Raw genomic sequence first — 12,000 nt, forward strand, 5'->3', positions numbered from 1 at the left:
ACAAAACCAACCTGAGCTGTTGGATAAAGCTTCCACCCAATTGGATAACCCATACTCACAGTATGTTACAAGATATTTTGTTAGCAAGAGATTAAACAAAGTGTGAATTGTCGTTAAGATTAGTACATTTACCTACAGTAAGTACTAGGGTGTTATACAATAACTACTAATATTTTCTAGACAGCTACAGAGACAAAACTATATAAAAACTGCATTGTTTTGCCTCTATAACAGACCCTCATCCCTTGCGAACGTTACAACATATACTGCCAGTAGGGGGCGCAATGATACTATCACCTCAATGCAGTGCCATACAGTGTCAAGCATCTTCAGAGATGTTTTAAACTTCTAAATAACATGAAGGTTGCTAAAAAAAATAAAAATAAGCACCTGTAACAACATTACTATCTCAACATTAAAATCAGAGAAATTAAAGACTTCTCCTATTGATCTGTACCAACCAGAAATCTATGGCACAAACTCACTAAAAATGTTGTCCCTTTTCTCAGAGAAATCCCTTCATTCAAACAAATGTTAAGCCTTTTCTTTCCAAGTCCCTTCACAGGGTCCATCACCTCCAACAGATGGGGTGTCGTGCAGCAGTGGGTCCGTCACAGAAGGGTTGTATTCAGGCCTTTGAGAGAAGCCTTCAGCCTTTCTCCTGTCTGTCATGAGACCCTCTCCCTATGACATGCAATCTGACCCTTGCCATAGACCAAGGTCCCTATAGTAACAAAGGGGCCTTCTCACACAAACCTCGATTCCACTCCCTACCCGGGAGCCGGGGCAGGTGGACCCTAGGAACCCCCTCTGATTGGTTAGTTTTCTAAGAAGTCCTAAGGGGGGTGGCCTCCATTGTTGAGGCCTTTCTGCCTCCCGTGAGAAAAGGCCCTGAGGTCAGAGAGAAGAACTGCAAACGCACACATGTCTGGTACCATGGCAACCAGATGTGAGGGATGGTACCCATGGTAACCGATTATAATCCCAAAGCCTAAAGTAAGCAAGTAGTCCATAACCCCTATTAAAGAAAAAAAAAAGAAAAGAAAAAAAAAAGTAGTCCATAACCAAGTAGTCCCTAACCATGAGAGTCAGTGGGACATTTATAATTGAATACTTTTGTCAAATAAAATGATCTTTGTTATGTTACTAGGTAGGTTTTACATGTGATTTACGTTTTTAAAAGTGAGGAAAACATGGTGTATACGTCAGGCACACTAACCGCAGTACATGAGGAACATTACATCAATCTTTACAAACTCATGATAAAATACACATGGAGAATAACAAAAATACAGAAAACTTCTAACGTGAAGAAGACAGCTTCAGAGCAAAGTAAATATAACATGAGAAGAGCAGTGTGACAAAGCAGTAGACTAAGGTAGTATACGTCTGGGTTTCCACCAAACCACCCATGGTGCTACGAACACACAGTCCATGGAAAGGTTGGTGGGTCATGAAGGGAAAAATGGAAAGAATAGGAATCGTTCAAGGAATCAATCACTCAAGTTCAAAGAATCAACTCCACCGGTGGTGTTGAGGATAGGCAGAGGGGTGTTAGGGAGTCATAGTGTCCTCTCTGTGTCGGATGGAGAGACAGGAGGGAGGAAGTGGAGAGTCTTAACACCGCGTGCCTATGCCCTTTCTCCCCAGGTACCGCAGCACCGCAAAGTTATAGGTGGTGGACACCATGTAGGTGAGCTAGAGAGAGAGGGTAAGAAAGAGCATAGACCAAAAAGAGACAGATAAGACAGAATTTCGAGCCCCATTTCATGCACCTACTATGTCCATCAAGGTCCATGACAATCTCAGTATAATTCTGATCTACATTAACAGTGTACTGACATGGTAATGTAACTATGGAATCTTCCCAGCAGGAAAAGTACCAGACGTTATGACATCATTAGGGTATTTCTATCATCAGAATTAGCTGAGAACTCAAAGTGAAAGAACAGAGAGCTACAGATTGGCTACAGCTACTTATCAGCCACGGAGGCCTGACGTTCCGGCATTCCTGAACACCTACACTGACTACGTCACATAAGACACAACTCTATTGTAAAGCTGTAGCCAATCTGGTCCCAGTTGAGAGATTAAGGCAGGGTCACTCACCAGAGCCAAGAGTGTGATGCCAGCCCCGGCAAACGCAGCGATGAACAGGTCGTAGGTCACACGGAACTGTAAAAGGACAAATCAGAGACAGAGATGAGTCAGAGTGATCATGTGTCATTCTGGAAATATGTCAGAGAACCGTTAACATTCTAGACTCTAGAGACGATTTGTTTTGAACATGTCGGCCGTTCTATCATGAGAGACTGTATTACTGACCTCTCTGGTTTTGCAGACAGTGGACAGTGTCATTCCACAAGCTTTGCCTGGCAAAGCATTCCATGGTAGGAGCCCTGAAAGAGATGAAAAATATATACACATATCCGATTCTCTGCTCTAAAATGTCTGCTTTCACAGTTGGTAATGTCAGGGTCTGGTCTGGTATGGTACGGTCTGGTATGGTCTGTTTTGGTACGGCAAGGTCTGGTACGGTATGTTCTGGTACGATCTGGCATGGTAAGGTAAGGTATGTTCTGAAATGGTATGGTACGGTATGGTGAGGTAAGGTACAGTATGGTCTGGTAAGGTAAGGTACGGTATGTTCTGGTATGTATGTTCTGGTTTGTTAAGGTACGGTATGCTATGGTACGGTCTGGTACGGTAAGGTCTGGTATGTTCTGGTACATTACGGTCTGGTAAGGTACGGTCCGGTAAGGTACAGTGTCCCAGCCCCAAAAATTGTGGGGGTACAACGTACTGGTAAAACGTGAGCCTATCACAATTAACATATATTAACAAGAAAAATATAGGTCATGAAAAATGAGCGAATTGCGTTGTGGTTCGACGAGAACACTTTTTGCCAAGCCGGAGATGAGTGGCCGAGACCCGGGAGTTCGCAGACAACAGTGGATGCATCAATTCAGGCTACAAGTGGAGGCCTAATGACAATCCCAGAACGTCATTACAATACACCTAGGTGTTGTATAACTGCTGTCTGCTTCCATTCATCACATTGCGGGTGCACAGAGCACTGTTGGGGTTTGGATGCTGGAATTATTTTCTGGGTGAACTAATGTGCACAAGTAGCCTACAGGAGCGCCTTTGTTAAGTGATTGTTTGACAAGCAGATGAAAACATCATGACTGGTTGTGTTTCTGCCACATTAAAGGTAATACATGTGAAACGTGGTATGACCAATCTTTACTAGGCCCACAACGATCATACAGTGCATTCAGAAAGTATTCAGAACCCTGGACTTTTCCCACATTTTGTTACGTTACAGCCTTATTCTATGATAGATTAAAATATATATTTTTTGATTATTTAATCCAACTTAAATATCACATTTACATAAGCAATCAGACCCTTTACTCAGTACTTTGTTGAAGCACCTTTGGCAGCGAGATTACAGGCTTGAGTCTTCTTGGATATGACGCGACAAGCTTGGCACACCTGTATTTGGGGAGTTTCTCCCATTATTCTCTGCAGATCCTCTCAAGCTCTGTCAGGTTGGAAAGGGAGTATTGCTGCACAGCTATTTTAAGGTCTCTCCAGAGATGTTCGATCAGGTTCAAGTCCAGGCTTTGGCTGGGCCACTCAAGGACATTGAGTCTTGTCCCAAAGCCATTCCTCCCTTGTCTTGGCAGTATAATTGGGGTCGTTGTCCTGTTGGAAGGTGAACCTTCGCCCCAGTCTGAGGTCCTGAGAGCTCTGGAGCAGGTTTTCATCAAGGATCTCTCTGTACTTTGCGCCGTTCATCTTTCCCTCGATCCTACCACCACCATGCTTCACCGTAGGGTTAGGGTTCCCCGTAGGAATGGTGCCAGGTTTCCTCCAGATGTGACACTTAGCATTCAGGCCAAAGAGGTCAATCTTGGTTTCATCAGACTAGAGAATCTTGTTTCTCATGGTCTGACTCTTTAGGTGCCATTTTGCAAACTCCAAGTGGGCTGCCATTTGCCTTTTACTGAAGAGTGGCTTCCATCTGGCCACTCTACCATAAAGGCCTGATTGGTGGAGTGCTGCAGAGATGGTTGTCCTTCTGGAAGGTTCTCCCATCTCCACCAGAGGAACTCTGGAGCTCTGTCAGGTTCTTGGTCACCTCCCTGACCAAGGCCCTTCTCCCCCGATTGCTCATTTTGGTCGGGCGGCCAGCTCTACGAAGAGTCTTGGTGGATTCAAACTTCTTCCATTTAAGAATGATGGAGGCCACTGTGTTCTTGGGAACCTTCAATGCTGCAGACATTTTTTGGTATCTTTCCCCAGATCTGTCTCGGAGCTCTATGGACAATTCCTTCGACCTCATGGCTTGGTTTTTGCTTTTACATTCACTGTCAACTGTGGGACCTTATATAGACAGGTGTGTGCCTTTCCAAATCATGTCCAATCATTTGAATTTACCACAGGTGGACTCCAATCAAGTTGTAGAAACAGCTCAAGGATGGACAATGGAAACAGGATGTACCTGAGATCCATTTCAAGTCTCATAGCAGATGGTCTGAATACTTACGTAAATGTGATGTTTTTTATTTATTTATATACATTTACAAAAAATGTAATCCATTTTAGAATAAGGCTGTAACGTAACAAAATGTGGAATTCGTCAAAGGGGTCTGAATACTTACCGATATGTTACCATATGAATGAACATAGCAGATGATATAGTGAGGTGATGTTCTCTTTCCTTACCGTACTGCCTGGCGTCGATACAGAGCTGGTTGATGCTAGCTGGGGTCTCAGTCAGGACGGTGATGGTGTGGCAGGTAGCGTCCATGTTGTAGAAGAAATAGACAGGCAAGGCAGAGAAGGCAAACACCAACAGCCACACCACCGCCAGAAGGTACGTTATCAATATAAACTGCAGATGAAGAGAGAGATTCATGTTTAGGCATTATGAATCTTAACAGGCCAAAAATGAATCAGGGAAGTGCAACTTTCAGAGTTTTGTTGAGCTCTCATCTCCACCCTCACTTTCTTACCTCTATCCCACTAGCCTCAGCCCCACAATACCTCCTCACCCAGCCTTCCCTCCATCCTCATCTTCTTACCTCTATCCCACCAGTCTCAGCCCCACAATACCTCCTCACCCAGCCTTCCCTCCATCCTCATCTTCTTACCTCTATCCCACCAGCCTCAGCCCCACTATACCTCCTCACCCAGCCTTCCCTCCATCCTCATCTTCTTACCTCTATCCCACCAGCCTCAGCCCCACTATACCTCCTCACCCAGCCTTCTCTCCATCCTCATCTTCTTACCTCTATCCCACCAGCCTCAGCCCCACTATACCTCCTCACCCAGCCTTCCCTCCATCCTCATCTTCTTACCTCGATCCCACCAGCCTCAGCCCCACTATACCTCCTCACCCAGCCTTCCCTCCATCCTCATCTTCTTACCTCTATCCCACCAGTCTCAGCCCCACTATACCTCCTCACCCAGCCTTCCCTCCATCCTCATCTTCTTACCTCTATCCCACTAGCCTCAGCCCCACAATACCTCCTCACCCAGCCTTCCCTCCATCCTCATCTTCTTACCTCTATCCCACCAGCCTCAGTCCCACAATACCTCCTCACCCAGCCTTCCCTCCATCCTCATCTTCTTACCTCCACATCATCCACACCCAGTTACCATCACCCCTCCACCCCAGCCTGTTACCATCACCCCTCCACCCCAGCCTGTTACCATCACCCTTCCACCCAGTTACCATCACCCCTCCAAACCACCCAGTTACCATCACCCCTCCAAACCACCCAGTTACCATCACCCCTCCAAACCACCCAGTTACCATCACCCCTCCACCCCAGCCTGTTACCATCACCCCTCCACCCCAGCCTGTTACCATCACCCTTCCACCCAGTTACCATCACCCCTCCAAACCACCCAGTTACCATCACCCCTCCAAACCACCCAGTTACCATCACCCCTCCAAACCACCCAGTTACCATCACCCCTCCAAACCACCCAGTTACCATCACCCCTCCAAACCACCCAGTTACCATCACCCCTCCAAACCACCCAGTTACCATCACCCCTCCAAACCACCCAGTTACCATCACCCCTCCAAACCACCCAGTTACCATCACCCCTCCAAACCACCCAGTTACCATCACCCCTCCAAACCACCCAGTTACCATCACCCCTCCAAACCACCCAGTTACCATCACCCCTCCACCCCCAGCCTGTTACCATCACCTCTCCACCCCAGCCTGTTACCATCACCCCTCCACCCCAGCCTGTTACCATCACCCTTCCACCCAGTTACCATAACCCCTCCAAACCACCCAGTTACCATCACCCCTCCACCCCTGCCTGTTACCATCACCCCTCCACCCCACCCTGTTACCATCACCCCTCCACCCCAGCCTGTTACCATCACCCCTCCACCCCCAGCATGTTACCATCACCCCTCCGCCCCTGCCTGTTACCATCACCCCTCCACCCCCAGCATGTTACCATCACCCCTCCACCCCCAGCATGTTACCATCACCCCTCCACCCCTGCCTGTTACCATCACCCCTCCACCCCACCCTGTTAACATCACCCCTCCAACCCAGCCTGTTACCATCACCCCTCCACCCCCAGCATGTTACCATCACCCCTCCGCCCCAGCCTGTTACCATCACCCCTCCACCCCAGCCTGTTACCATCACCCTTCCACCCCCAGCATGATACCATCACCCCTCCACCCCCAGCATGTTACCATCACCCCTCCGCCCCAGCCTGTTACCATCACCCTTCCACCCCAGCCTGTTACCATCACCCTTCCACCCCAGCCTGTTACCATCACCCCTCCACCCCAGCCTGTTACCATCACCCCTCCACCCCAGCCTGTTACCATCACCCCTCCACCCCAGCCTGTTACCATCACCCCTCTATCCCAGCCTGTTACCATCACCCCTCCACCCCACCCTGTTACCATCACCCTTCCACCCAGTTACCATCACCCCTCCAAACCACCCAGTTACCATCACCCCTCCACCCCAGCCTGTTACCATCACCCCTCCGCCCCAGCCTGTTACCATCACCCCTCCACCCCACCCTGTTACCATCACCCCTCCACCCCAGCCTGTTACCATCACCCCTCCACCCCCAGCATGTTACCATCACCCCTCCACCCCAGCCTGTTACCATCACCCCTCCACCCCAGCCTGTTACCATCACCCCTCCACCCCAGCCTGTTACCATCACCCCTCCACCCCACCCTGTTACCATCACCCCTCCACCCCAGCCTGTTACCATCACCCCTCCACCCCACCCTGTTACCATCACCCCTCCACCCCAGCCTGTTACCATCACCCCTCCACCCCAGCCTGTTACCATCACCCCTCCGCCCCAGCCTGTTACCATCACCCCTCCACCCCAGCCTGTTACCATCACACCTCCACCCCACCCTGTTACCATCACCCCTTCGCCCCAGCCTGTTACCATCACCCCTCCGCCCCAGCCTGTTACCATCACCCCTCCGCCCCAGCCTGTTACCATCACCCCTCCGCCCCAGCCTGTTAACATCACCCCTCCAACCCAGCCTGTTACCATCACCCCTCCACCCCAGCCTGTTACCATCACCCCTCCACCCCAGCCTGTTAACATCACCCCTCCAACCCAGCCTGTTACCATCACCCCTCCACCCCAGCCTGTTACCATCACCCCTCCGCCCCAGCCTGTTAACATCACCCCTCCAACCCAGCCTGTTACCATCACACCTCCACCATTTCCCCCACTCTCTCACCGTGCTACTAAGACAGCGTCCACACAGGGTGCTCCTGAACTCTCCGAAGGTCTGCTTGGCGGCGCTGGTGGTGTAGAATCCCTCCGCCAGCAGTACGATGCAGTAGAGGAAGAAGAATGAAGCCAAGCCATAGATAACATACTGGAAATACTGGATACTATGTAGGAAGAGAAGAAGAGGAGGGGCAGGGGGGTGAAGGAAGAGGAGGGGCAGGGGGGTGAAGGAAGAGGAGGGGCAGGGGGGTGAAGGAAGAGGAGGGGCAGGGGGGTGAAGGAAGAGGAGGGGCAGGGGGGTGAAGGAAGAGGAGGGGCAGGGGGGTGAAGGAAGAGGAGGGGCAGGGGGGTGAAGGAAGAGGAGAGGCAGGGGGGTGAAGGAAGAGGAGGGGCAGGGGGGTGAAGGAAGAGGAGGGGCAGGGGGGTGAAGGAAGAGGAGGGGCAGGGGGGTGAAGGAAGAGGAGGGGCAGGGGGGTGAAGGAAGAGGAGGGGCAGGGGGGTGAAGGAAGAGGAGGGGCAGGGGGGTGAAGGAAGAGGAGGGGCAGGGGGGTGAAGGAAGAGGAGGGGCAGGGGGGTGAAGGAAGAGGAGGGGCAGGGGGGTGAAGGAAGAGGAGGGGCAGGGGGGTGAAGGAAGAGGAGGGGCAGGGGGGTGAAGGAAGAGGAGGGGCAGGGGGGTGAAGGAAGAGGAGGGGCAGGGGGGTGAAGGAAGAGGAGGGGCAGGGGGGTGAAGGAAGAGGAGGGGCAGGGGGGTGAAGGAAGAGGAGAGGCAGGGGGGTGAAGGAAGAGGAGGGGCAGGGGGGTGAAGGAAGAGGAGGGGCAGGGGGGTGAAGGAAGAGGAGGGGCAGGGGGGTGAAGGAAGAGGAGGGGCAGGGGGGTGAAGGAAGAGGAGGGGCAGGGGGGTGAAGGAAGAGGAGGGGCAGGGGGGTGAAGGAAGAGGAGGGGCAGGGGGGTGAAGGAAGAGGAGGGGCAGGGGGGTGAAGGAAGAGGAGGGGCAGGGGGGTGAAGGAAGAGGAGGGGCAGGGGGGTGAAGGAAGAGGAGGGGCAGGGGGGTGAAGGAAGAGGAGGGGCAGGGGGGTGAAGGAAGAGGAGGGGCAGGGGGGTGAAGGAAGAGGAGGGGCAGGGGGGTGAAGGAAGAGGAGGGGCAGGGGAGAAGGAAGGAAAAAAGTATTAGGACACATCACTACAGTAGGTCTATGATATGTACAGCTAACATGAGGTCTACCATTAACAGTAGGTCTGCCGTTTAGTTCAATGTACTTATACAGCAGACTTAGGGGACATCTTAACCAGTGGTGGCCAATCCTGGTCCTGGATCGCCAAAACAATTTAGCTTTTTGTTCCACCCCAGCTTTAACAAAGCCTAGGTCTTGGCCACCCCTATTCTAATCAGTTGCAGGTATTCCCTGTGGTAGGTTTGGGATAAATCAATAGCCTTTGAGCCACTCACAGGTAGGCCAGGGTAATGTAGTCCTGTAGGTTACGGGCGAAGTATGTCTCGATGAGTCTCTCCGTCTCAGTGAGGGCCTGGTGACCACAGCCACAGAACAGAGCTATCCCTGAGAAACACATCAGAGTGGCCACCAGGGAGCAATATGGTACTCCTCCCAGGCACTTCATACAGCAGTCGTAACAACCTATAGGACAGGACATAACGACATAGGGGTTAATGTAGGGTTACGTATGAGTTACCTCTAGAGAAGCATAGGGCAACCACCAAGGGAGTGGTAATGAACATAACGTCACTGTGACTAAATGGATGAATAAACAACTGTATACTGTAAGATCTGGCTACAATTATTACACTATCCAGCTGTGGTCGTAAAATAGCTCATCCCTGAGTTACTCTTTGTGGCCTTGGACTGGTCTGTTTCCCATGCACAGTAGTGTTCAGTCTGTCAGCTAGCTACGGGCATTCTTCCCCAGAGTCATGTGCTGTGTGAATGGGCCTTTAGGATGTGAGGATCTGTCTGTCCCAAACCCAGCACTAACCCTGGCTCCAATCAGCGCTCACACCATGGAGAGTGGGAGAAAAGAGGGAGGACAGAGAAAGAGACTAAGAAAGAGAGAGGCTGCTTGTGTGACTGCAGAGACAATGTTCTTTGTCCCGGTGCAGTGTGGGAAGACAAGGGCCACCAATGTCAAGCAAACAATAGCCAGAGCCACCTCCAGCACCCACACTGGGGTTTATAGGAGCAGAAGGAGGCTTGTGACAGCCAGAGGGATATCCAATAGTCCGTGGTGGAAGTGGGGAAAGGCAGGGGGGAGATCACGCTCTCCCTCGGAAGACTGGCTGGAGCTGGTACCATTATTACAGTTGGCACAGATGGCAGGAAGGGGCACCATACACATGCACTCGATGACTCCAGGGTTTTGTGTGTGTGTGTGTGTATGTGTGTGTGGAAAGTGTGATCAGGCTGTCTTCCAGGTTGCATAATCACTCCAGTGTGGAAATGAGTTTTAAACCAATTAAAAAGTTTGCCAATGAAAGAACAAAGAGAAAGAGCCAATTTATGGTTGATTGGAAAATGTGGTTGGAGACTCTTTATGGATGGTGTGATGCAATTACGGAGACATCAGAAGCTCGCAGAAGCCAAATTGAGCTTTGGAACGCATCACCTTGCTCCTCTCAAATGTTGTAACAATGCGGATGGCTCCATGTAGTTCCGCATGGACCGGATTAGTTGACGGTAGGTGATAGCGGGAGGTCCTGTATAAACACAAACTCACTTCCTTGACAACAGCGCTGCTCTGCGAAGCGCAAGAAGTATAAATGCCCTGCCTTCTGCAGAGGCCGTATCACCTTAAACGCTGCACGGCCAATGCAGACGGAGGATTGACCATGAAGCACCTTCTATAAACACACTGCCCGAAAAGCCTCTTCAGTAACATGCCTTGATATTCAGCACTTTACTTTTCAAGTCTCAACACCTATGTTCAAGCAATTTTGTTATTTTGACAAAATAGCAGTACTTATCATACACATAGGAAGAAAAATAGCAGTACTTCTCAGTACACATAGGAAGAAAAATAGCAGTACTTCTCAGTACACATAGGAAGGAAAATAGCAGTACTTCTCAGTACACATAGGAAGAAAAATAGCAGTACTTCTCAGTACACATAGGAAGGAAAATAGCAGTACTTCTCAGTACACATAGGAAGGGAAATAGCAGTACTTCTCAGTACACATAGGAAGGAAAATAGCAGTACTTCTCAGTACACATAGGAAGGAAAATAGCAGTACTTCTCAGTACACATAGGAAGGAAAATAGCAGTACTTCTCAGTACACATAGGAAGGGAAATAGCAGTACTTCTCAGTACACATAGGAAGGGAAATAGCATAGTCACCCAGCAACAGGTGCAGGGGTTTTCTACCTAGTTTAAAACAGTTCCACTTCTCTATTTGCACCATTCTAGCCTCAAAAGTCCCCTCTCGAGAACTGCAGAGAGGAACTATACTAACAAAAATACGGACCTATTAGGGACCTCAATCAACTTCTCATGGACATCACAGACCTTTATGCCCCGAGAAGCAAGTGAAACAGGAACTGAAGCCCATTAGTGTTCAAATTGTTGCAAAGTGGCCTATAATGAATTCACTTGCTACTTTCCTAAAACAAATAGCACTTAGAACACCTTGGGTTGGTAAAAATGAAGACATTGTAAGTGAAAGACAATGCACTTCTGAAAAGTAGGCTAGTCTGTACCTCTCGAAAGCATTAAATAAATCACTTATCAGCACTTTTCATACCAGCCATAATATAATATTTTATAATGCCAACATCATTCAAAGAATAGAAAAGAAAATGTACAGTTTGGTTGTGGTTGGTTGGCTATTAATAACCATTTAGAGGTACCATAACAAATGTAGACGACTTACCCATGTTGTCTCTGGTAGGATGTGTGCTCAATACCGGGGCTCTGTGCTGCTTTTCCACCCCAGCTGCTCGATGATATTATGCACGACTTGTCCTCAGCCCCCGTATATCAATCTCAACTCGCTGTCTCTTTCTCTTTCTCTCTCTCTCTCTCTCTCTCCAACAATGAACAGACAGACCCGCTGATGGCCGAAAGTCGAATCTTAAAGAAACAATGTCGCTTTTCAATGGACTAGGGGTCTGCACTAGAATGGTTCAAGACTGAGGATAATGAAGGTCAACTTCTCTCGCCGTTGGAGAAATGTACTTCAGTTCATTGTTAGTAAGCAGCACCACGTGCATTTGCATATCATTGTGGAA

The 12,000-nt window shown here is 49.5% G+C and overlaps 1 protein-coding gene across 2 annotated transcripts; it reads right to left on the reverse strand.

Moving 5' to 3' along the window:
- Positions 1–1,114: 1,114 nt before the first annotated feature.
- LOC129827359 (myelin proteolipid protein-like) lies at positions 1,115–11,780 on the reverse strand. Of its 2 annotated transcripts, XM_055888131.1 has the most exons (7): positions 11,643–11,780; positions 9,212–9,398; positions 7,772–7,928; positions 4,735–4,903; positions 2,326–2,399; positions 2,110–2,175; positions 1,115–1,698 (listed from the first exon to the last, which is right to left on the reverse strand). In XM_055888131.1, exons 1-7 carry the CDS (start codon positions 11,644–11,646, stop codon positions 1,618–1,620), a joined length of 738 nt encoding a protein of 245 aa, XP_055744106.1. In that variant the 5' UTR covers positions 11,647–11,780; the 3' UTR covers positions 1,115–1,617. The 2 variants fall into 2 exon arrangements, with proteins under 2 accessions (XP_055744106.1, XP_055744105.1); XM_055888130.1 differs by lacking the exon at positions 11,643–11,780 and having other exon boundaries at positions 9,212–9,429.
- Positions 11,781–12,000: the final 220 nt, after the last annotated feature.

This window comes from Salvelinus fontinalis, chromosome 29 (genome assembly GCF_029448725.1).
Source record: "Salvelinus fontinalis isolate EN_2023a chromosome 29, ASM2944872v1, whole genome shotgun sequence".
Classification (NCBI taxonomy): domain Eukaryota; kingdom Metazoa; phylum Chordata; class Actinopteri; order Salmoniformes; family Salmonidae; genus Salvelinus; species Salvelinus fontinalis.